General features: G+C 43.0%; 1 protein-coding gene across 1 annotated transcript in view; it reads left to right on the top strand.

Annotated features, from left to right (window-relative positions):
• The window catches only part of Gapvd1 (GTPase activating protein and VPS9 domains 1), a 160471-nt gene that overhangs the window by 11376 nt on the left and 122306 nt on the right, over positions 1 to 26789 (top strand). The window contains exons 5-6 of the mRNA XM_080272171.1: positions 14538 to 14749; positions 15227 to 15461. Of these exons, the coding sequence (XP_080128297.1) occupies positions 14538 to 14749; positions 15227 to 15461 (447 nt within the window). The remainder of the gene's footprint in view (positions 1 to 14537; positions 14750 to 15226; positions 15462 to 26789) is intronic.

Here is a 26789-nt window from a genome sequence, read left to right as displayed (position 1 = left end):
TGATAAATGGATGTTGAGTGCCTTTGAGGCCAAGGTATACCTGTACGGAGTGGTATGTGAGGGTTTATAATTACAGAAATATTGATTTTCTGGTTTTGCAAACAAGTCTTTATTTCTGTTGGTAGATCTCATAAGTCAGGTGTCTATCTGTGTGTCTTGCTGACAGATTGTCTTTCCTAACCCCACAGCTTATGACCATGAAAATAGTCTCCAGGTTGCCCAGTCATTACATAAATCCTTAATTTTGCAGACCTCATCTTGTTTTATCCCAACCCTCTCCCTTATAAACTGGAAAATCCTTTCTTCGAATTGACTAGAGGTCTTAGGCAACATCATGCAGTAATTGTGAAACATGTTGAAATTTGAGGTAATGTACAATATAGATCGGTAAAAAATTTCAAAATGGATACCTTATATTAAAACATTTATTTATACTGTAGAACTCCTCTAATTTGGATCCCATGTTATGTGGACAAACAGTCTGGGCGGACAAATTCGATGTAATTCAAACGAGTACGAGGTATATGAAATCACCAGTGTGTGACTCAAACAGTTATGGTCCTGATTGCAGATACTTGTGTAAAGTGATTTTTATTTATTTATTTTTCTCTCCAGGCAAGATAAAGGTATACAGGAAAGATGTCATTTAAAAATACTTTTGGCCTTAGGCCTAAGCTTGCCTGTAGACATTCACAGAGGTATCGGTTTATCCAAGAAAAACTGAAAATCCTTGAAAAGCTAGACAAAGAGGCATCTCCAGCCCAGGTTAGGTAAAGAACTCTCAGAAAGTGGGTGAGGGATGCCAGTTTCGTGTGTATTTCATCATTTATTGAGTTTTCTCTCTTTGTTTTCTTTTATAACTTTTGGATGTGACTCAAAAATGAGTAAGAGAGAGGGATAGAAGTAACTGATGTGACTCAAAAATGAGTAAGAGAGAGGGATAGAAGTAACTGGAGCAAGAAAGGGGAGAGAACGAGAAAGAGAACAAAAGTATGTATCCCTTCTGACAGCCCCCCAGAGCCCTAACTCACCTGCATAGACTTTGTGTAAACATTGTCATGGCAAATGGTAAGAGAGTGAGATATGCAAATATCTTGTGTACATCCTCTTATACTGAATTTTCTTTCATTGTTTCTTTTATAACCTTTAGATGTGACTCAAAAATGAATAAGAGAGAGGAATAGAAGTATCAGGAGGAGGAAAGGGATTAGGAAAGGAGAAAAGAGGAAGAGAAAAATAGAAGGGGAGAGAAGAGAGTTGAATATATGCATGGTCCGTCAGTGTGAGGTTGTATCTTAGAAAACGTATATCCCATTGTACACAGGATTGACTGTGTACTGTACTGGTTGGCTCGGTACCCTGAGTTTAACAATCGTCTTCCCAAACTAGTTGCTGTACGAGCACACAAGCATGGTACTTTTAGAATAAACAAATCCTTTAGACACTCATTGTACTTGTTATAAGCATCAGTAGTTTTATTTTATGTCCTTTGTTAGTAGATTACATATTTTTGAGTTTTGGGAGGGGGCTGGAATGCATTTTCACTATTTGTTAAGAAACTTATGGGGACGGATGCTTTCAAATCCGACAAACTCGATATCTGACAATTGTCATAGGTATGCATACCTGTTGGATATTTGGGTGTGCCTGTGCTGCATCATTATTGTCGGCAGAGGCCAGCTCAGGCGTGCAATAATGATGCCTTTTAGCTGAAAAATATGCAATAACCACAGGATTACAGATTTTCGTCTTGCAGTGGTAACAAAAACTGCTATAACCAAGTGCGTGATGACCAAACTGTCTCAGTCTGTTCCATCTTATCACAGTATTAGTACACTCCAGTCCCAACCTTCCTCTCAGCATTTCAAAAGTAAACCTAGCCTAACCCCCCATGCCCTGCATACAAGGACACATGACACATCCAAATAATCATTGTCATTTCTCTTCTTTTGAGCCCAAGAATATCCTCTTCTTTTACTGCCCAGGTCTCACTACCATATAGCATTACACTCCTAACACATGTCATATACAAAGATTCATTAGCATGGAAGGAGAACCCTCTCAGTGTCAGGAGAGGGAGCAGCTCCCTGAACTTTCTCCTACTGCTCCTTACGCTAGCCACAGAGCTAGCTGTAGCCCCATCTCCAGCACATAACATGTCCCCCAAATAACAAAACTTCCACACACTCAAGAGACTCACCAGAAAGATCAGTCCTTTCACTCCTTACAATCTCTACATATTCCCCTCGACACACTAGACACTTGAAATCAGCATTATCTTGAAGTCTTCCTCTAATACATCTACATCTCGTATCCATCCATTGATTACCCAGTTCTGTGTTGTCCCATGTGGAGCGTAGGAGCCTGGGGCTAGGCAAGTTGATTCTGACATTTAAGATAAAAGTGACCAGCCTCATACATCCCTGAGTGGCATTGCCTGAGCAATAAACTCCAACCATCCCTTGGATATTAACCTGCACCGTCTCAGTATGATTAGAGCTCCTTAATTACTCACTAAACCACTAGGTGCCATAATTTGGTTATAAGGTTACCATCCAGCGTTGTAAATGGTTTCCTGGTGTACAGGAAACCATATGGCTTACCACTCAATGTAGAGTCACCCATAGGCAGAAGGAAGAAGAAAGAATGAAGGAAAGAAAGACAGAAGATGGAGGGTAAAGTCACCCATAGGCAGAATGAAGAGGAAAGAATGAAGGATTTAAAGACAGACGAAGAAGGAAGGAAGGAAGAATCTCTTATGCACCCACTTATCACAAGTACATCAGATGGAGTTGCTTCCCACACCCTTGTGGCAAACCACACATGGCCACTCACCCTTGTGGCAAACTGCATATGGCCACTCACCTTTGTGGCAAGCCGCACATGGCCACTCACCCCTGTGGCAAACCGCGCATGGCCACTCATCCTTGTGGCAAACTGCACATGGCTATTCTCCCTCTGCTTTGACAGTACTGCCATCAACCCTAGATATCATCACTTTTGTTTTATATGAGTGGCCAAGGATGTATGAACCAAATATTTGTCAGTGAGACAGATAGTGGAGAAGGTTTATGAGAAGGACTATAAAGTGGAAGCAATGAAGAAAATCAAGATGGGAAAGACCCCAGGAATTGATGGAGTGTGTGGTGAAATGCTGGGGTATGGGGGTGAGATTGTAGTGCAGTGGATATGGAAGTTATATAGATTGGCTTGGGAAGAGGGACGGGTTCCGGAGGACTGGAAATCAGGTATAATTGTTCCTTTATACAAAAGAAAAGGGGAGAGAGAAGTATTTGGTAACCATAGGGGTACTTGCCTTCTTAGTGTGACTGGTAAAATATATGGTAGAATTCTCATTGATAGGGTTAGGCATATAACAGAGGAGCTAGTTGAAGAACAAGGGGGATTTAGGAAGGGAAAAGGGTGTGTAGATCAGATATTTCTTCTAAGATGTTTAGTGGAGAAGTATCTAGAGAAGGAGAAGAAAGTGTATGCTGCCTTCATGGACTTGGAGAAAGCTTATGATAGAATAGATAGACAAGGTATGTGGAAGGTATTGAAAATGTATTGAGTGGAGGGGAAATTGTTGAGTGCTGTGAAGAGTATGTACGAAGGAGCTAGGGTTATGGTGTGAGTGGATGGTGAGCTGAGTGAGTTCTTTGATCTCAATATGGACTGAAACAGGGTTGTGTGATGTCTCCATGGCTGTTTAATAGATACATGGATGGGATTGTAAAGGAGGTACAAGGTAGGGCAGTGGATGTCGGGGTGGCTCTAATGAATGAGGGTGAGATTTGGAAGATTCCGGTGTTGTTGTTTGCTGATGATACAGTATTGTTGAGTGAAGATGAATGGGAGTTGTAAGGTTTGGTGAATTAATTTGGAACAGTGTGTAGGAAGAGGAATATGAACTTTAACCCCTTGCTTGCTGCAAGCATCTGAGAAGGACCAGCCGACAGATTGCTAATAACCTCTCAGAAGGCACTTAACGAATGTTAACGGAAAACAGCAGCACCAGGGCATGAATTAGCTCAGAGCTTTCAGCAGCCTAGGGGTTAAAGTAAACAAGAGTAAAGTTATGGTGTTTGAGAGGAGTGAAGTCACAGAATGCACGGTGAGGTTGGATGGCAAGGAAATGGAGAATGTGAGTGCATTCAGGTACTTGGGTAGTGTGATGAGTAAGGATGGAACTTTGGGGTATGAAGTGCATGAAAGGGTACAGCAGGGAAGGAAGGTTGTTGGTTCACTGAAAGCAGTGATGAGAAATAGGGAGGTGAGTATGGACGTTAAGAAGTCACTGCATGATAATATTGTGATCCCTACCCTGACGTATGGAAGCAAGGCATGGACCTTTCAAGAGGGGAACAAGTCAAGAGTGAGAGCAGTGGAAATGAGTTACTTGAGAGGAGCATGTTGAGTGACATGGAGGGACAGGTTGACAAATGAAGAAGTGAAGGAACATTGTGGGGTGGGTTTGGATGTGGTTGAGAAGATTAGGAGAAATACACTGAGGTGGTTTGGATATGTGGAGAGAATGGAGAATGAAAGACTGACTAAGAGGGTGTATATAGGTGAGGTGGAGGGAGGGAGAGGGAGGGGAAGACCGAGGATGAGGTGGAGGGATGGAGTTGAGAGGTATATGAGGGAGGGGGGAGTAAGTTGGGGGGAGGGTAGTCATATGGTGGGTGACAGAGCGACTTGGAGGCATTTTGTCCGCGGCTACCCTTTGTGGGATTAGGACGTCGGGCTATGGATAGTTAGATAGATAGACTATAAAGTGCTTGTGGCATTTATGGATCTGTCTACAACAAAGTAGACAGAGAAGGATTGTGGAAGGTGTTACAAGTGAATGGTGTAGTTGGTAAGCTGATAGGTGCCATTAAGAGTTTATGATAGTAGTGATGCATGTTTAAGGGTAAATGGGCATTTAAATAAATGGTTCACAATCGGTGTGGGGGTGTGACAAGGTTGTGTGATGTCCCCATGGTTATTCAGTATACTATATATATGGATGGGATGATGAGAGAAGTAAAAACACGAGTTAAGGACAGAGGGATGGCATCGGTAATGAATGGTGATGGATGAAATATCTCAAATTTGTCGTATGCTGATGATGCAGTACTACTTGCAAATACCAGACAAGAGCTTGAAAGACTAGTGTAGAGTTTTGTAGTTTTCTGTGAGCATCGTGCCTTGGGAGTAAATGTAGAAAAGGGTAAAGTGGTGGTTACTGAGAGAGAAGGTGACTCCCAGTGTGATGTTACAGTGAATGGAGAGAGACTGGAATTGGTGAGAGAGTTCAAATACTTGGGTACAGTGATAGAAAAGAGAGGAAAATGTGCAAAAGAAGTGCCAAGTAAAGTGACACGAGGATGGAAAGTAGCTGGTGCTGTGAAGGCCTTGATAAGAAACAGAAGCTTGAGTGTTGCAGCTGCACGAGGCTTACATAAAGGAATGTTAGTGCCAACTTTATCGTTCGGGTGTGAGACTATGGTGTGGCATGCAAATGAAAAGTCAAGAGTAAGAGCAGTGGAGATGGAACTATTGAGGGATGTACTGTATGTGGAGTACAGAGTGTGGATAGGATGTGGAATAATATGATTCATGAAAGTTGTGGAGTGAGGAAGTCTGTGGACACCAGAATCGGAGAGAATGTACGGAGATGGTATAGTCATGAGAGAATGGATGACAATAGGGTGGTGAAAAAGATATATCTAAGCAAATTTGAAGGAGGGAGGAGGCAAGGTAGGCCAAGAAGGTGGAGAGATATGGTGGATGAGTGTGTGAGGAAGAGAGGTTTGGAAGTCGGTGAGTCTAGGGAACTGACAAGAGATTGAACTAGCTGAATGAATGTTGTGAGAAGTGCATGACCAGGGATTTGGCACCCTTTTTTAATGTGACAGCATTCAGGTTGACTCTGTTGGACAGGTATATGTGAAGCTACAGTACCTGATGAAGCCTTTTGGGCTATAAGATGGGGCAAGGATTCCATGGGCCTGAATGATGTGTGAATGGAAGCGTGATCTACTGAACTGGGCAAACTTTGGCTGTCTGGGCGCCCCTCACCCTGCCCTAGTTTGGGAAAGGAGGTCCGGATGATGATGATGATGATGATGATATACGGTGTGTATATATATATGTGCGTATGGTATATGTATGTGTGTTTGTGTATATATACACATAGGGAGACATTGGCAGAAGTGTTAATGAACAGTACAGAGTCCTCAAGAGCAACTTCTTCAGAGTTACTGATTCAGTATGTGGATTGACAAGAGGCCCACCAAGACATAAAGTAACTTTCTGGTGGGATGAGGGTGTAGAAGCTGCAGTTAAGGAAAACGGAAGGCTTTTTTGGAAATGGAAGAGAGGTGGTAACAAAGAGGAGTACTAGGCTGCCAAGTGTAGGGCTAGAAAAGAGGTTTCTAGGGCAAAGTCTGAGTCACAGAGACTTACTCGATAACCTAAATAGTGGGGAAAGGAAGAATATGGTATTTAAGGTGGCAAATCAGATGAAGAAGGAGAACAGGGATGTCATTGGTGAGCAGTGTGTGAATAATCATGATGTAAGAGTAGTGGTGAACAGTGGGGATATTAAAGACACATGGAGAGAGCATTAGAGCCGGTTGTTGAATGAGGAGTTTGACTGAGACAGGGAAGGTTTGGAGCCAGTAGATCCAGTGTTTAGCCCTTGGCCTTTGATTGACACTGCTACTGTGAGTGGGGCAATAGGCAGGATGCAGGTGGGGAAGGCAGCAGGTGTGTCTGGGTTGACTGCTGAAGTATTGAAAGCCTCGGGAGATATAGAAGTGAGGTTAATCACTGACCTGATAAATTCGATTGACGCTGCTACTGTGAGTGAGGCAATAGGCAGGATGCAGGTGGGGAAGGCAGCAGGTGAGTCTGGGTTGACTGCTGAAGTGTTGAAGGCCTCAGGAGATATAGGAGTGGGGTTAGTCAATGACCTGATAAATATGATTATATATGAATGTGTTGTCCCAGTTGTGGTAGGTGGGGACGCTCACCATCCACTCACTCGATGTAGTGCTGCTGTCGGGTGTCTGCCCTTTCCTCTCCTCCATCCTTCTCTCCTTCCATCCTCTTCTGTTTTCCTTTCCTTCATTCTTTCCTTGTCTTTCTGCCTACGGGTAACTTTACACTCCCTCTTCGGTCTTTCGTTCTTTCATTCCTTCCTCTTCCTTCTGCCTGTGGGTGACTCTACACTGAGTGACAAGCCAAATGGTTTCCTGTACACCAGGAAACCATTTCCTGCACTGAGTGGTAATCATATAACCAAATTTTGGCGCCTGGTGGTTTAGTGGGTAATTATTGCACTCCAATTGGATTGAGCTGGTGAAGGTTTATATCCAAGGGGTGGTTGGGGTTGATTGCTCATGTAATGCCACTCAGGGGTGAGTGAGGCTTGTCACTCTCATCTTAAATGTCAGGACCAACTTGCCTAGCCCCGGATTCCTATGCTCCTCTGTGGGACGACATATGATTGGGTGATGATGATGATGATGTGTTGTCCCAGACGATTGGCTGAAGAGTGTAATTGTAAATTTGTACAAGGGGAAGGGTGATGCCTTGGAAAGAGGAAATTATAGGTATAAAGCTTTCAGATCAGATAATGAAGGTAATGGAGAGAGTTCTAGAAGGTATGCTTAGAGAAATAGTGAATATTGATGAGATGCAGTTTGGGTTCATGCCAGGCAGGGGGACCACTGATGCTATATTCATTGTTTGACAGCTTCGGGAAAAATATATAGGAAGAAATAGGGAACTGTACTTAGTTTCTGTTGATTTGGAGAAGGCCTTTGACAGAGTCCTTAGAGAGGTGGTGAGGTGGGCAATGAGAAAGCCTGGGATGGAGGAGTGGCTGGTTAGGGTGGTTATGGCCATGAATGTGGGTGCTTGCACCCAAGTAAGAGTGAATGGAGATTTCAGTGATGAGTTATCCATGAATATTGGTGTGCATCATGGGTCAGTTTTGAGTACCTTGTTTATCATGGTAGTTGAAGCCCTCTCATGTGACTTAAGAAATGGACTCCTGTGGGAGATGTTGTATGCTGATGATTTGGTGTTGACTGCAGAGAATGAAAGGGAGGCAGAGGAAAGATTTAGGAAGTGGAGAGATGGTATGGGGCATAAGGGCTTAAGAGTAAATGCAGATAAAGCAAAAGTGATGATATTTAGGGTTGGTGGCGATACTGTCAGAGAAGAGGGGGAGTGGCCATGTGCAATTTGCCACAAGAGCATGGGAAGTAATGCCATCTTGTGCAGTGTTTGTGATAAGTGGGTGCGTAAGAGATGTAGTGGTGTTAGAGGCAGACTGTGAGATAATGCTGATTTTATATGTGCGGCGCGTCAGGGAGAGCAGGTGGAGATTGTCAGGCGTGAAAGGATTGAACTTGCTGGTGAGTCTCCTGAGTGCGTGGAGGAGTTTTGTTATTTGCGAGACACGTTATGTGCTGGAGGTGGAGCTGGAGCTAGCTCTGTGGCCAGGGTGAGAAGTGGTTTGAAGAACTTCAGGAAGCTGTTGCCTCTCCTGACACTGAGAGGGCTCTTCCTGTGTGCTAAGGGGTCTTTGTTTGCAGCATGTGTTAGGAGTGTAATACTGTATGGTTGTGTGAGACCTAGGCAATAAAGGAAGAGGATATTTGCAGGCTCAAACATACAGAAATGACAGTGATTAGGTGGATGTGCAGTGCGTCCCTGCATGCAAGGCCTGGGGGAGCTGGGTTTACAATGGAAGACTTGAGAGGTAGGATGGGACTGGAGTGTATTGGTGTTGTGATGAGGAGAGGTAGATTGAGGTGGTTTGGGCATGTGGAGAGGATGGGGGATGATAATTGGGTGCAGAAAGTGAGAAGCGTTCATATTCTGGGTGGGGTTGCGAGGGTTAGACTGAAAAACACATGGGACGATGTCATTAACCATGACCTCAGGGTTAAGGGGCTGAACAGGGAAGCTGCCAGAGATAGAGCAGCGTGGAGAGCTGCCATTACATGACCAAGGCTGACACATGCAAGCATGTTGGAGCCTTCAAAAATGAATGAACACACACACACACACACACACACACACACACACACACACACACACACACACACACACACACACACACACACAGAGTATATACAGTACTGCCTTTTATATACACACACACACACACACAGAGTATATACAGTACTGCCTTTTATATACACACACACACACACACACACACACACACACACACAGTTTATACAACCTTTTATATATAAATACACAGTCAGTATATAATACTTTTTATATAACCTTTTATACACAGTATAGACTATCTCCAATACAGTATATATACACACACACAATATATACTACCTTTCATATATAAACACACACACACACACACACACATACACACACACACACAGAGTATATACCACCTTTTGCAGGAAATTCCCATCAATTTGTGTATATTCTATTTGTGACATAAATCTTGGAACTTAATTCCTGGAGGGTAAAATGGGATCACCTTATTGCAGAAGAGTACACTACAGTAATTGAAGAACTTGGTACACCTGTGTTATTTTGAAGGATAGAATGATATGAGGATGTACAGTCAGACCCCTAATTACGAATGATCAACTTACCAAAAATCTGCGGATATGAAGAAATGTGTGTGTGTGTATGTATTTTATGTGACCAACTCTGGACATAGGCTTCAAAGCCTGCTTTCAAGGCCCAGTAGTCCTCCTATGTACCATACACCTTTACATGTCACCACTTCAGCGCTAACACCCACCATCCATATTGAATACATGCTAGGGCTGTCTCATAGAGGACTGGTGTATTGTTATTAGCGGGGGTATTTTAACGACGTGTTGGCGGGTCTTCTGGTGGATCAGTAAAGTCTGATATTTATGAAATTCAAATCCTTAAACAGTTCCCTGTCCCAGCCGGGATTTGAACCTGGGTCCGTTAGGACTGCAGGCCACCTCTCTACCGATTGAGCCACTGCCTCCCCCGAGGCACGCGTGTGCATGCATGTGTGCATGTGTGCATACGTGTGGCAGGTCAGTCATAGCAAGGAAGGTTGGGGTTCAGGTGAAGACATTGACAAGGAGGTGAGGTGGTAATTGCAGTTCAGGGAAGAGTAGGGGATAAATGGAAGAGTGGAGACAGTAATGGGCTTTAATCTGGGTGGGAGGAGAGAGAGAGAGAGAGAGAGGGTAGCACAAGTAGGCTTGGTGTAGAAAGGAGATGGGATAGAGAGAAAGAACTTTGTGTCCTTAGAAATTGTGGGATTAGGGTTGGGTTGGAGGAGAGAGAGAGAGAGAGAGAGAGAGGATAGCACAGAAGTGGGTATGGAGTTTAAAGGAGATAGGGTAGAGGGAAAGAACTTTGTGTCCTTAGTAATTATGGGATTAGGGTTGGGTTGGAGAGGGGAGAGAGAGAGAGAGTATAGGAATGAAAGATGGACTTACGAAAAAAAAATGACTTAAGAAAGACCTTTTAAAACCAAGTATTTTCGCAATTTGGGGATTGCCTGTATAGGATCCTTCATGAAGTTACTGTACATTACTTGTGATACTCCTGTATGGAAATAAAACCTGTATAGTGAGTGACAGTAGACTTTGTAGATTATAGGCTGTTGACATGACCTTTTTCAGAACAGCTGAAAGTATGTGCAGGATGTATAGTGTAAAAGTAGAACAATTTGTGTCTTTTGGCAGAGAAGAGAGGACTAGAACAGTGATGTGTTGAATTTTAGATGGGGAAAAAAAAAATTCTATTGATGTGGTATGAACTTATTCAGACTGCACACAGGGTACCAAGTTGAAAGTAAAATTGCAGGTAATGTTGGAAGAGGCAGATCATAAATGGTATGGAAGAAGAGAATGGCGGAGAACATTGCTGAGAGAGAGAAAGAATAGGAAGAGAACTGTTTGAGATGGTGAAAGAGCTAAGTGAGGACAAAGAAACCTGGAGGCACTTCTGTCATGGCTTTTGCCAGTCAGGGGTTTTGTAGGAGGGAGCAAGGTGTTGGCAGTGATGATGGTGATGATTAAATCCATTATGATTAAAACGTAAGAGACCTATCTATATATTGCCAGACACCTCAGTCCCGTTCGGGGTGGCCACAAACAAATCGCCTCCACGTCGTCCTGTCCCCCGCCATTTCACTGCCCCGCTCCCAGCTCACCCCCCCCCTCTCTCATATACCTCTCCACCCCATCCCTCCATCTCATCCTCGGCCTCCCCCTCCCTCTTCCCCCCTCCACCTCACTCACATACACTCTCTTTGTCAGTCTTTCACCCTCCATCCTGTCCACATGGCCAAACCACCTCAGTGTATTCCTCCTAACGCTTCGTATCACATCCACATCCACACCACAACGCTCCTTTATATTCTCATTTGTCAGCCTGTCTCTCCCTGTGACTCCACATGCTTCTCTTAAATAACTTATTTCCACTGCTCTCACTCTTGACTTGTGTCCTTCCAGCAACGTCCAAGCTTCACCTCCATACGTTAGAGTTGGTATCACAATACAGTACTGTCATGTACTAACTTTTTCACTTCCATGCTCACTTCCCTGTTTCTTATCACTGCTTTCAAAGAACCAGCAACCTTTCTTCCCTGCTGTACCCTTTCAAGCACTTCACCCTCCAAACCTCCATCCTTACTCATCACACTACCTAAGTACTTAAACGTACTCACATTTTCCAATTCCTCACCATCCAACCTCACTGTACTGTACATTCACTGACTTCACCTCTCTCAGAGACCATCACTTTACTCTTCCCTACATTCACCTTTAGATTTCGTTTCTTACACACTCTCCCAGACTCATCCACCAAGCCTTGCAGCTCTCCCTCGTCTTCACACAACAACACAGTGTCATCTGCAAACAGTAAAGGGAGTTTCCAAACACTACCCTCTCTCACCAGGGCCACGCCAACATCCACTACCCTGCCTTGTACCTCTTTTATTACCCCATCCATGTACAGATTGAACAACCATGGAGACATGACACATCCCTGTTTCAACCCAACCTTCAAAGAGAAAAATTCACGCAGTTCACCAACCACACGCACTGCAACCTTAGCACCATCATACATACTCTTCACAGCATTCAACAACTTCCCATCTACTCCATATATTCTTAATACTTTCCACAATCATTGTCTATCCACCCTGTCATATGCTTTCTCCAAATCCATGAAAGCCGCACACAACTTCTTTCCCTTCTCTAGAAACTTTTCCACTAAAGATCTAAGAATGAATATCTGATCTACACAACCTCTTCCCTTCCTAAAGCCTCCCTGTTCTTCTCCAACTAATTTCTCTGTTCTTTCTCTAACTCTGTCAATAAGTATCCTACCATACTCTTTTCCTATTATACTAAGAAGACAGATGCCCCTATGATTACCACACACTTCTTTTTCCTCTTTTCCTTTGTACAAGGAAATAATTATACCTGACTTCCAATCCTCTGGGACTCTACCTTCCTCCCAGGCCAATCTGTACATCTTCCACATCCATTCTACTACTATCTCTCCCCCATACTTCAGCATTTCACCACACACTCCATCAATTCCTGGGGCTTTCCCCAATTTAACTTTCTTCATTGCTTCCACAACTTTTATCCTACTGATTTCTTCCTCTCTTCTCACCTCCCTCTTCCTCCCAGCCATTCCCCAGCCACTTATACTCGCATTACTTCCATCCTCTATGTTCAACAATTCCTTAAAGTGTTCTCTCCATCTGCTCACTTTTTCTTCCTTCTCCACTAGTAATCTACCATTTTTATTTTTCACTCCCCTGCTAACTTCACTTCCACCTTGTCTTACTCTTTTCACCTCTTTCCAGAACATTTTCTTACAGTCCCTCCACTTTACATCAAGTTCCTTCCAAATTCCTCATCTGCTCTCTTCTTACTCTCTCTTACTAATCTTTTCACCTCTCTCTTTCTTTCTACATATAACTCTCTCTTCCGCCTCTCAGCTTCTTCCACGCCCCTATTTCTCATCCATTCATTGTATGCTTTCTTCTTTTGTGCCACAGCCTGTCTCACCTCTTCATTCCACCACGCTGTTCCTTGCACACCCCTCCGTCTTCTCTTCATCCCACACACCACATCACTTGCTGCACCTATTTCTTCTGTAAATATCCTGCACACACCTTCCACGTCCCCCATCTACTCCAATTCATATTTGCCCAATCGTTCCTCCATTTCTCTCTTATATTCTGCCTTTTTCTCATCCCCTTGTAATCTTTCCACTCTCCTTACAAATACTCCTTCCTCCTGTCCCTCCCTTCTTCTATTTCTCCATCCTAATTAGACCTTGATTCTGGTCACCACCAAGTATTGGTCACAAAGTCCACTCCCCCAACCTCTATAAGCTCTTGCATCCATTACACATTTTCGCATCCTTTCATCCACACACACATAATCAGTCATTGCCTTCCTTTCATTCAGTTCACCACCCACCCTTCTCATCACTCACCATGTATACCTGTGGACCATCTTGTGCCTGAAGAGGGTATTGGCTATCACCAACCCCCTCCTAGCACAAAATGTCCACTAACGCAATGCCATTCTCATCTATCTCAGCAGGCACACCCCACTCACCAACTATTCCATCCACCTTCACATTCCCAACTTTACCATTCATATCACCGATCAAAAACACTCTCTCATTCCTTCCAAACTTTTCCATGCACACTTCTACATTTGTCCAGAACTCTTCTCTCACTCTGCTTTCACGATCTTGCATTGGTGCATACACACACACACTCGCCCACATTTGTATTCCAACTTTCAATCTTACCCACACAATCCTTGACCCAACTGATCCATACTCTCTTATCCTCTTCTTCCATCTTTTACTCACAAAATGTAAGAGATACTGACATTATATTAGACATAGTCGTGTTTCTTCATGTTCTCTTTTATACCAAAAATGTAATACTGGCTTAAAACAAAACTGAAAAAACAGTGTATGTTGTGCACCACGGTAAGTATGAAAACCACAATGAGCAGTTGATTGGTTAAAGAATGTACTGTCTGTAATGGCTACAAGGTGATGGAATGTATTAGATGACCCTCAAGATTCCTTGATTGGTAATCATTAATTTTTAGGAATATACTCATAGTATAGGATGGTTTTATACAGTAAAGAAGGTTTTCACTGAGGGTGATTAGTGGTTATACAAAAAAGCACTGATAAGAGAAGTATAATTGCATTTTATTAGATCATTTTATAAGTTAAAAGTTTACTTTTTGTAAGTTTTAATAATGTGTAACTTGAAAATTATTTTGTAATAAACATTCATTTTAAGGGAACTTGATACTCTTACAAATAAATAAAAATATGCCACTGGTATTTGAAGGAGTGGGCCATAGACTTAGTTCAAATCAGGCAGTAACCAGTGGAGAATGTTCTAGTACATTTTGGTAGAACTTATTTTTCTTTGTGGAGGTAACAAATGTTTGAGTAAATGTTTGAGCACAGCTGAAAAAATTGTATTGTGAGGAGTTATTTGTTTTCAGGTGTTCCTGACGGCAGCATTGCATCAGCCCATTATGCAGCTGCTAATGGAGGATGAACTCTTCCTTGACATTGACCCCGCCAAAGCTGCCGTCCGCTTTCCTGCTGAGGAACGCCTCAGGAGGTTCGGCAAGGAGGGTACCCCGGAGTACAATGCTGCTCTTGCCAAGTACCGTGCCTGGACCATTGCAAAGCTTGTCAAAATTACTGAGAGGTGATTTCATCCAGTAACTTTTTCATAGTCAGTTTATGATGAATAACCCTGTAAAGACAAGTTGCTGTTCTCAGCTTGGTAATATCATCAAGCATTAGTCTAAATAAAACCCTGCAGTGGGTGAACTGAGATAGGTTTAAAGATTTTAAGGATATGATGCCTTTATTACCAGAATAAAATTTTCTGGTAGTAGCCAGAAGAGTTACTTATACCTTTAGATTTAAGGGGATAAAGCAAAACCTGTAATACTGTAATTATGGTCTCTTTGATGGTGATGATGAAGGTGGTGATACATAGTTTGTAAAGAGATTTTATAATTCCCTCAGATAACAATACATCATGTGTCATCTGTAATGATGCATGTCATATGATTAACTAGAAATTGAAAGTTTTGTTTGTTTGTTTCTTTTTTCCCAAAGAAATCATCCAGTGATGCATTGCTATACATAGCTTTTTGCTGAAACTGTCCCATTGCAGGTTCATGGAGAGCATTAAGGAGGCTATGAACTGCTTCCCACCGCAGCTGTCATGGTTAGTCCGTGTGCTGTATGATGTACTCTTGACTGCTAAAACAGCTGACACTAGGGAGGTCAGCACAATATGTGTTGATGTGGTGTTTGTCTTCTTCCTCTGTCCTGCCCTCGTCACGCCAGAGCCACATGGAATCTGTGATGCACCCATATCTCACATCTCCAGGTTTAATCTTATACAGGTATGGTACTCTAGACTCTATAATGTACTGTTTTTCCCACCATATAATGTGCACGAGTGTATGATGCAAACTCGTGATTTGTCAGGATGGCAAGGTAGATGGTGGCAACCATCATCCACTCACATGATGTAGTGCTGCCTACTTCATCCATCACCTGTATCATTCTTTTTCTGTGTCTGCTTTCCTCTCTTTCTATTTCTCCCATCTTTCTTGTCACTTTTTAGTACTCTTCTTTCCATTTCAGGTGGCTTTACATTGAGTGACAAGGCTGATGATTTCCTTTTAGTCAGGAAGCCATTTACTGTGCTGGATGGTAACCATATAACCAACCCAAATGTTCCCTGCGTGTCAACAAGTGGGTTGGTGGAGGGTTAGTGCCCCTTCCTGTAAAACAACCCACTCAAAGTCAAACAGCCACTCTTTACAGGATTATGGCATCTGGTTATAGGTAGATAGTTAGATAGACAGGTAATGCATATTCAGCAGCCACCAGTAAGTGTGAAGGAAATTAATTTTGCTTTGAATTATTTATTAAGGTAGAAATACAGGAATATGCAGCTATTTCACCGCTGCCCTTTGTTTGCTAAGAGGCGAACCTCTCTCTCTCTCTCTGTAATCGATGTGTTTGGCCTGGTGCAGTCGCTCCATGCATGTGCATATCTAACTGGCAGAATACTTAATTTACTGATTGTATATGATGTATTTATGGTAATGCATACTCAAAGTCTTAAGGCCATCTCGTGATTTGCATCCGACTGTTGGTGGCCTTGACTCTCGTATTTCGTCATTACTTTCTCGATTCTGGCAAACACCATTTTGAAAGTACCAGTCACCTTAATCCATAGACCTATCCCAGTTCATGACTTCTGTGGTATAATGTGCAGGGTAATTTTTGATGCAAATATTTTCAGGAAAAAGCACATTACAGTACAGTCTGTAGCAGGAAATACGGTAAATGCTATCACTCTCACTCATGCTGTGATATGCATTAACCTGTGCTGGAGGGTATTATGGGCTGTGTTGTCTATGAATAGCTATTGTCTGAATGGCTTGGCTGTAGGTGTAAATTAATGCTGTAATAGTGCATCCCTGTGGAATAAGTAAAATATACAAGAAGTTGTTTGTTGTTGCCCAACCCTGGTCTGTCTGGCCGAACAAACCCATCAACCACAGGTAAGTACATTCCTTGCAGGGCCATCCTTGCAATCAGCTGTTGCTTCCTTGTGGTTGACAATGCCTTGCAACAGTAAGGTGTGGGGAAAAGTGCGGAGGTTTAATGTCTGGATGGACCGCACACTTGCGGCGCTCCACCCAGTTAGCTGGGTCACCATAGCAGGCTCCACGCCACCCTTTTTTCTGGTTATATAGTTACCACCCACCACTGTAAATGGTTTCCTAGGTTACAGGAAGTTAATAAGAGACATTGACGTCACAGCCATGAATCATGTGGCACAAACAAAGCACCTTGTTGGCAAGACATTAGCCACTCTCAGAGCAGTTGCTATCCAAGGAGCCCGATCACTTTCACTGTGGTACCATTGTTCATAGTCATTGGCTGCACAGATCAACAAGTCAGATGCTATATTGTTGCATAGGATAACCAGTGAGAAGGACTCAAAATGACAGGGAATGTGGCTTGTAGCAATCAGCTGGAAAGGATGGGTGTTTGAAACAGCCGTTGTTTTTGTTTTTAACCTCAGGCTCAGTTTCCTCACCTGCTGTGTAGGCTGAAATTCCTTTCACACATTCATGGAACATGTTATGGGTGATGCTGGTAGAGAAAATTTGTCCTACCATGGCCATCCATGGTCCTCTCCGAGAGCATGACAATGTGACATGATCCACTATGGTGCCTCTATGATTAACCAATGGTTAACAAGAGTGGAGTTATGGTGGACTTACAGAACGCCAAGGTAACTCTCTGGAAGGCTACGGAAGAGCTCACGATTGTCCCCGGCAAGGCTACGGTTGACGACGGAAAACGATGGTCGCACCACAGATGATCACAGCGAAACTACGACGGAGTCATGGTGGACCTACAATTCTCCACAATCTGTATGGATGCTCATGGTGCCTCAATGGTTATCAAGAGCCAGACATGTTGTCGAGAATGCCTTTGGCATTTTGGGTTCCATGGCAACAAGACAAGATTCGAAAGGTAAAAACCCATTTTATTAAGTTCTAACAACATACAAGTAGAGCGTCCCATGGCAGCGAGACAACATTTAAAGTTCTATCTATCTATTGCCAGATGCCTTAGTCCTGTAAGGGGTGGCCGCAAACAAATCGCCTCCTTGTTTCCCTGTCCTCCGCCATTTCATTGTCCTATTCCAAGCTCATCCCCCCCTTCTCTCATATACCTCTCCACTCCATTCCTCCATCTCATCCTTGGCCTTCCCCTCCCTCTCCCCTCTTCCACCTCACTCACATACACCCTCCTCATCAGTCTCTCACTCTCCATCCTCTGCACATGGCCAAACCACCTCAGTGTGTTGTTCCTAATGCTTCCTATCACATCCACATCCACACCACTATGCTGCTCCTTCACTTCCTCATTTGTCTGTCTGTCTCTCAATGTGACTCCACATGCTCCTTTCAAATAACTCATTTCCACTGCCTTCACTCTTGACCTCTGTCCCTCCAACAAGGTCCAAGCTTCACTTCCATACGTTAGAGTTGGTATCACAATACTGTCATGTATTAGCTTTTTCACTTCCATGCTCACTTCCCTGTTTCTTATTACTGCTTTTAAGGAACCAGCAACTTGTCTTCCCTGTTGCACACTTTCAGGCACTTTACCCTCTAAACTTCCATCCTTATTCATCACACTGCCCAAGTACTTATACACACATTTTCCATTTCCTCCTCATCCAGCTTTGCTGTACATTCACTGACTTCACTTCTCTCGAAGCCCTTAACTTTACTGTTCCCTACATTCACCTTTAGATTCCGTTTCTCACACTCTCTCCCAAACTCATCCACCAAGCCTTGCAGCTTCCCTTCGTCTTCACTTAACAACACGATATCATCTGCAAAGAACAATATAGGGAGTTTCCAAACTTTGCCCTCTCTCACTAAAGACACTCCAACATCCGCTTCTCTACTTTCTATCTCTTTTATAACCCCTTCCATATACAGAGTGAACAACCATGGAGACATCACACATCCTTGTTTCAATCCAACTTGTAAACAGAAAAATTCACTCAGTTCACTATCCACACGCACTGCAGCCTTAGCACCCTCATATATACTCTACGGCCTTCAACAACTTCCCATGTACTCCATATATTCTTAATACTTTCCACAATCCTTGCCTATCCACCCTGTCATATGCTTTCTCTAAATCCATGAAGGTTGCATACAACTTCTCTCCCCTTTCTAGAAACTTTTCCACTGAAGATCCAAGAATGAATATCTGATCTGCATAATCTCTTCCCCTCCTAAAGCCTCCCTGTTCTTCTCTTACTAATTCCTGTGTTATTTCCTGAACTCTGTCAATAAGTATTCTACCATATACTTTTCCTATTACACTAAGAAGACAAATGCCCCTATGATTACCACACACTTCTTTTTCCCATTTTCCTTTGTACAGGGGAATAATTATACCTGACTTCCAATCCTCCGGGACTCTGCCTTCCTCCCAGGCCAATCTGTACATCTTCCACATCCATTCTACTACTGTCTCTCCCCCATGCTTCAGCATTTCACCACACACTCCATCAGTTCCTGCGGCATTTCCCATTTTAACTTTCTTCATTGCTTCCACAACTTCCATCCTACTGATTTCTTCCTCTCTTCTCACATCCCTCCTTCTCCCAGCCATTCCCCAGCCACATACACTTGCATTACTTTCATTCTCTTAGTTCAACAATTCCTTAAAGTGTTCTCTCCATCTGCTCACTTTTTCTCCCTTCTCCACTAGTAATCTACCATTTTTATCTTTCACTGTCCAGCTAATTTCTTTGGCACCCTGTCTAACTCTCTTTACCTCTTTCCGGAACATTTTCTGATGTTCCCTTCATTTTTCACTCAAATTCCTTCCAAATTTGTCATCCACTCTCTTCTTACTCTCTCTTACTAATCTCACCTCTCTCTTCCTTTGTACATATAGCTCTCTCTCCTGTCTCTCAACTTCTTCTACGTCCTTGTTTCTCATCCACTTACTATATGCTTTCTTCTTTTGTGCCACAGTCTCTCTCAGATCGTCATTTCGCCATGCTGTTCCATGCATCCTATTTCATCTTCTCTTCACCCCACACACCACCTCACATGTTGCACAGATTTCTTCTTTGAAAATCGTGCACACACCTTCCATGTCCCCCGTCTGCTGCAATCCATATTTACCCAATCGCTCTTCCACTTCCCTCTTGTAGTCTGCCTTTTTTCCATCTTCTTGTTACTTTTACACCCTCCTTGTATGTATTACTTCCTCCTGTCCTTCCCATCTTCTATTTCTCCATTTTATTTGGACATCAATTCTGACCACCACCAAGTGGTGGTCTGAAAGTCCACTCTCCCAACCTATATATACTTTTGCATCCATTACACACCTTCTCATTCTTTCATCCACACACACATAATCATTGCCTTCCTTTTATTTAGTTCACTACCCACCCTTCTCATCACTTGCCTCGTGTACCTGTGGATCATTTTGTGCCTGAAGAGGGTATTGGCTAACACCAACTCCCTCCTGGCACAAATGTCCACTAAAGCACTACCATTCTCATCCATCTCTGCAGGCACACCCCACTCACCAAATACTCCATCCACCTTCGCATTCCCTGCTTTTCCATTGATATATCCAATCAAAAACATTCTCTCATTCCTTTCAAACTTTTCCATGCACGCTTCCACAGTTGTCCAAAACTCTTCCCTCACTTTGCCTGCATGATCTTATACATGCACACAATCGCCCACAATTGTAGTCCAACTTTCAATCTTACCCACACAATCCTTGAGCCAACTGATCCATACTCTCGTATGTTCTCATTCCATCTGTTACTTACAACAACACACACTCCTTCTTTTGTCCTCTCATTCTCACCTACTTCCTTTCATATACCCCATCTATTCTCCCATTCTCTCACACGCTCACCTCTCCATTTAGTTTCAGTTAACCCACATACATCCACTTTTGCACCCTCAGGCACCTGGACAATCTCTCTTTCTTCACCTGATCATTTGCACCCCTTACCTTCCATGTAGCTATCCGTACCAAGTCCTTGTTTCGGTCCCTAATCGTAAACTTTTGGTCATTCCTGGTCTGAGGCTTCTTGTTTGTATTTTTAGTTGGTTGTTTTCCGGGGAGGGGCACTAACCCTCCGCCAACCCACTTGCTGTCACGTAGGGAATTCGTGTTGGTTGGTTATAAGGTTACCACCCTGCGTTGCAAATGTTTTCCTGGTTTACAGGAAAACTTTTGGCTTGCCACTCATTGTGGAGCTACCCAAAATACAGAGTATCACTATACTAAGTGGATGGATGATGGGCGCCCCCACCTACCACTAGTAGTGATTTGAAAGTTAACAATTCATTTATGTCAATTTCTAACAAACTCAAGTAAAGTTAAAAGTTTGAGCACTTTATTAAATATGTCTCAAAAAAACTCGCATGCAATATACAAAATCAATAATATTTCACAATTTACATGTACAATATTTACATTATACAGTGTTTGTATTGATGACGGAAGGCTCTGGAAGACCTACAGTGGCAATATTTCACAGTTTACATGTATTTACAATGTATTTGTACAGGCGGCCTACCACATTCGTCGGGGTTAGGGGACACAGACCCCCACGAATGTGGAATTTACTGTATTTGCCGGTGTATAAGGCCGACCTGTGTATAAGACTACTCCCAATATTTCCATACAAAATGTGAGTTTAGAGATATACCCTGTGCATAAGATGATCACCAACTCTTTAGACAATAGGAGCTTGCTGCCCCAGTAACCCCAGTCCTTTATCACACTTCCCACTGATCAGTGAAATGATACTATTGACACGTTGCTAAGCAACACAGCCTTTGTTTAGGTTTTACTTTAAACCAGCTTCTATGGGTCTTACAGGCTATCTAGGTTGCATGTGCCACCTCCGATATCAAAATGGGTTATGCATTTAATATTCAAGTACAAACTCATCCATCCATCCATCATCCAATCCTACATTGCCCCATGAGGAGCTTAGGAGCCCGTGGCTAGGCTGTTGGTCCCAACATTTAAGATGAGAGTGACCAGCCTCACTCATCCCTAAGTGGCATTACATAGGCAATCAACCCCAACCATCCCTTGGATATAAACCTTCACCTGCTCAGTCCGATTGAAGCACAATAATTACCCACTAAACCACCAGGCGCCAAAATTTGGTTATATGGTTACCACCCAGCATAGTAAATGGTTTCCTGGTGTACAGGAAACCATTTGGCTTGTCACTCAGTGTAGAGTCACCCACAGGCAGAAGGAAGTGGAAAGAATGAAGGAAAGAAAGACAGACGAGGGAGTGTAAAGTTACCCATAGGCAGAAGGACAAGGAAAGAATGAAGGAAAGGAAGACAGAAGAGGATGGAAGGAAAGAAGGATGGAGGAGAGGAAAGGGCAGACACCCGACAGCAGCAATACATCAAGTGAGTGGATGGTGAGCACCCTCACCTACCACTACAAACTCATACTGTATTAAAAACTTAGAATTATGTGACCGTGAATTTTCTAAAATATGTTAAACGAAAGTTACATTTTATTAATGTCATCACATCAACTGTCGGTAATTAAATACAGTACATTCAAAATCAGTATCATCCACATTGACATCATCAGTTCATAAACTTCATCCTGGGTAAAAGTTTGCAGTTCTTCGTCATAAGGATCAAACTCTGAATTCAGATGTGTAGCTTCGGCATCGGCTTCCTCTTCTTCATCTGCCCACAAAATGTCATCTTCTAGGCCATCCACTGAACTGGATATTCCATATTTCTTGAATGAGTTGATGACTGTTTCCACAGAAATATCATTCCATGCCTTGATGATAAAATCACAGCTCAACCAGACCTGAAGCACGCATATTCCGACCACTTGTATACGACTTTTTACTTCTGATCATTCACTCGTTCCATTGCTCACGGATGCGGTCTTTGAATGGTTTATTCAGACAGACATCAAATGGCTGTAGGACTGAAGTTAATCCACCAGGAATAACGGCAATGTCACTGTTATTTATCGCTGCTGGTAATAAGCCCTGCTTCATGTCTGGCAACCCTGTGCTCGGTGGTGATTTGTAAACAACCCAGCCAGTAGTTACCGAGACACACGATGGTGCTCATGGCGTGGGCTCAACAGGTTACTCATCTTTCTTATGTCCTCATGGCCATATCCATGGAGATATTTTTTATAAAAGTTTGCTTTCATATAGAAGACAAGTTGTGTTTGATGATGATGTTAGTACTGTATTTTCAACAGTTTGACGGTATGTATTATATTCAGGGAAACAAGGGTCAAGGTGAGTGTTTGGCGTTGTTCCCTATCACGCCTATGGATCCCAGAACCACAGGATATAGATGTTAGGATTTTGTACCCGGTATTTAGGATGACCCCCCCCCCCCCCACAATTTTGGGCATTTTTTTATGAGGTTCAAGAGTCGCCCTATACACCGGCAAATACGTTACATGAATGTTTGGTGCGCCTTCCTGTTAATGCCTCTGCAGCCACAAATCACTCCCTGTGAGCAAGTGTGCCCATACTGTACCTAATAAACCACATCTGGGACCTGAAAGCAGCATAAAATATCACAGATAGTAACAGACCAACTGTATAAAAAAAGTTTAAAAACAAATAAGTTTTGATTGGGTATGGCCATACTAAGTTAGGGTAAATATGTACCTTGTGACTTCCATAGACTCCTGCGACTGAGTGCGTCTCGCTTACATCTACATGAGTATGGGCAAGTCATCAGCTACATATTTACCCCATCTTACAACCATACCCATTATATTCAGAGTTAACTCACCACTGTCCCTGAAGTTTTGGTGGATGAACTCTGACGACTTGTGATGATGATGATGATGAACATGACACATGTGGGACAAAGTTATCACAAGTAAATTGCACGGTCTGGACGCTAATTCACTCACCTAATAGCACAGCAGTGCACTTGTTACCTTTGAACACGTGATAGGACAATTATTGGGCACAATAACAAAACCATGGGAGATCTGGCGTGGCAGCGTAGAGGCAGCAAAGTGACTGTGACAGTGGCAGGACAGATTGAGGGACAGACAGAGGAGCGCGGGAGCGCAGTGGTTTGGTGTGGGCCTGGTTTGGTGCAAAATGACCCATGATTGTCCACACTGCTACACTTTGCAGCCACGAATGGAATCTTGGCTCCACAGAGGGGCAATCCGTGAATCTGCAAGACCCGTGAAAGTTGAATCTGCGAATGTGGAGGCCCACCTGTAATGATGGCGGATGGTCCTGGAAGACCTACGGTGGCCTACGGTTAACAACTGTGGCCTACAGTGGTCCTGCGTTAGAAAATTTACCATAGCTCACTGTAAAAAATATCAAATGTTAGACATTTCTATGGTTGACGATGGATGATCACAGATGGCTACAGATGTTCCCGGTACCTCTCCCGATGGACTTACAGAAGACCAGGGAAGACCCTGGTAGGCCTTACCAGCATCATCCGTAGCGTGTACCGTGTATGTGTGAATGGGGGTTTAGTTAGCTTGTAGTCAATGAAGCAGTTTTCTCTTTACTTATGCCAAATCGGCTGAGTTACGTACAGTATTGTTTGCCAAGGACTGTGGGAAGTTGGCCTTTTCTCCTGTTCTTTTTTTTTTTTTTTTTTTTTTTTTTTTTTTTTTCTAAGTTAAAGATCCATCTCACTTTTTCAAGCATCTTTTCTCTTAGCCTGTAACACATCCTCTAGTGATAATTAATAATAGCTGAGATGTAGCACATGTATACTGTAATTGAATTGAGTGGTATTTGCCACTGCAGGGTGTTCTCCACCATGCCCAGTCAGTGACCACAGCACCATGATTAATAGTTATTCCTGATAATAATACCCATTGAGTTGAGTTTTTTACATAACTTGAGCCAAGTTTACTCACATGGTTGGCTACCCCTTATTGCTTGATCATGGGGAGAGAGGAAGATGAAATGAAAGGGTGAGCAGCCATAAACTCTTTAACACACCAGCCTAAAATATACTGCTAGATACTGCAGGACTAACACTGGATGAAAGGGTCTGAGTTGGGTGCTGTTGCAGCTTATGAGAAATTGGTGTGTAGAATGACATTTCTACTGGTCAAAATTAAGTTTGTGGCTAGATTAGGTTGTTAGTCTGCATTACTTAGATATCCTGTTCTAGATAGGCCTACAGTTGTTTAGTATTTGCATCTGATGGTAACATTTGATGGCCTACATTTTGTTCCAAGTGCTTCATGTTTGTCCTGTTGTATTTGTATTGACTCATCATTTATCTTGTGCATAGAAATACTGTACAGTAAAGTCCCAAGTTTAGCGACACTTCATTCGCGGTTCCATGGTTAGCGGTCACCTACAAATATTCCCAAACTCTGGGCACGAACCCCTCTGTTCGTTGCGAGAAAACATAAATGAATCACGCGGACGGAAAGTGATCGACAATTGTTTGCCACTATTGTCGCAGACCTGCTGTGCTCCATGCACTGTGTATTTAAACCTGCTCCCAGTGTCTTTCCTTCTCTGTGCCTTGCTGCTTCTGTTCCTGGTTTTGCTCTCATGCTATGGCTTCTGCTGCTTTGGAGGTTTGGGAGGTGATCCTGGGGGTGAGAGAAGTGACGGGAAAAGGTCGGAACCACCAAGTTAGAAAGGTAAAGGGAAAGTGAAACATGACCACCTTGCTGTGTTAAGTGTGTGTATGACAATGATTTGAAGAGCAAAATTGTGGTGCAGATGGAGCAAGGTGCTAAGAATTCTGAAATGTATAAAATGTTCAACACCTTCACATCGGGCTATTTATAGCACCATTGTTCACTCACTGTGGGAATTTTCCCAAAACTTGCCAGTTTTCAAACCTTAATATCTCGAAAACTGTAGTAGTTAGGGAACAAATTAAAGACCATGTGTCTGGACATTGCTACTCCTCACCCTGCCCTAGGGTGGGAAAGTAGGTCCAGATGATGATGATGATGATGATGATGATGTTACTCAACAACTCGTCTTGTGAATGAAAGTATCCTCAGGTCTGTAGGCCATTGCGACGATGAGTAATGACGTGAGGAAGAGGACTCATTTTTGCCGCGAGAACAGGATGTGTTCATGCGTCTGCCCGTGGCCCTGACTGTGGCTTTGCTGTTGACATGATAACTTCTCCATTACTAGATAAACTTGACACAGTGGTGTCCAAGGTATGCCCTATGGCACTATCAATGAGTCCTCTCCTATTAGCCTTGGAAAGAGGCTTAGCAGGGGTGGATGAGGCAAAAGTCCATCTGATGCAGGAACAAAATTGCATGCGAACGGTTAAGAAAAGATTGTTCTACACCTGGCAGAGTCACAGAGATGACTAGGGTATGGTTGGCTTGTCTGGCAGGAGTACCCCCCTAGCTTTTATTGTTGAGATAAAGTGGTGGTCACTTCAAACTGTGGTGCAAAAACTAGTGCGATTCCGACCAACACCTGGTGCCACCTGGCCACCTATTTCATGACAGTTCTAACCGACACCCGGTGATTAAGGGTTAAAATTCCTGAGTCAGCTGTGAGAAGCATGAGGAAGATGCACAGCGTGATAGCCTCACCACCTGCCTCGGAAATTACATCCCCATCCCATCCATTAAGCACCTCACTCCAGCCTTCCAAATAAGTTTCTTTGCCTATTATGTACAATACTTTGTATTAATACTAGTTTCATTTTAGGAGTGATCAGTAAATTTTACATTGCGTAAATGTGTTTTAGAAGGAGTTAACATGGTACCCAGAACCAATTATCCAAGTTCCCATAGGATCAGTGCCCAAGTTTAGTGGTTTCATGGTTCACAGTACCTTTCACGGAACCAATTAGTCGTGAAATCTGGGGCTTTGCTGTACACATACAGATACAAACCACCACCTTTTTGCTTCATTCTGAAGTAATGCCTCAGATATAACAAGTTCTGTGCATAATGCGAAGGCAGTATCACTTCCATTCCAGTCAATCTTTTAACAGTGATCATTTAACTTTGGTTTTATTACCATAATGCATCCATGAATGACAGTCTTTGCAGAGGCCTTTATGATGGATGATAAACCGATCTCTGTAACTAGTGAAAATTGTTTGACAGTTTATAGTACTTGGTAAAGTTTTGCT

This window comes from Coenobita brevimanus, chromosome 50 (assembly GCF_032717465.1).
Source record: "Coenobita brevimanus isolate Jiangsu-jjx chromosome 50, ASM3271746v2, whole genome shotgun sequence".
NCBI lineage: Eukaryota > Metazoa > Arthropoda > Malacostraca > Decapoda > Coenobitidae > Coenobita > Coenobita brevimanus.
The sequence above is the reverse complement of the archived record's forward strand: the minus strand, read 5'-3'. Positions and strand labels throughout refer to the sequence as shown.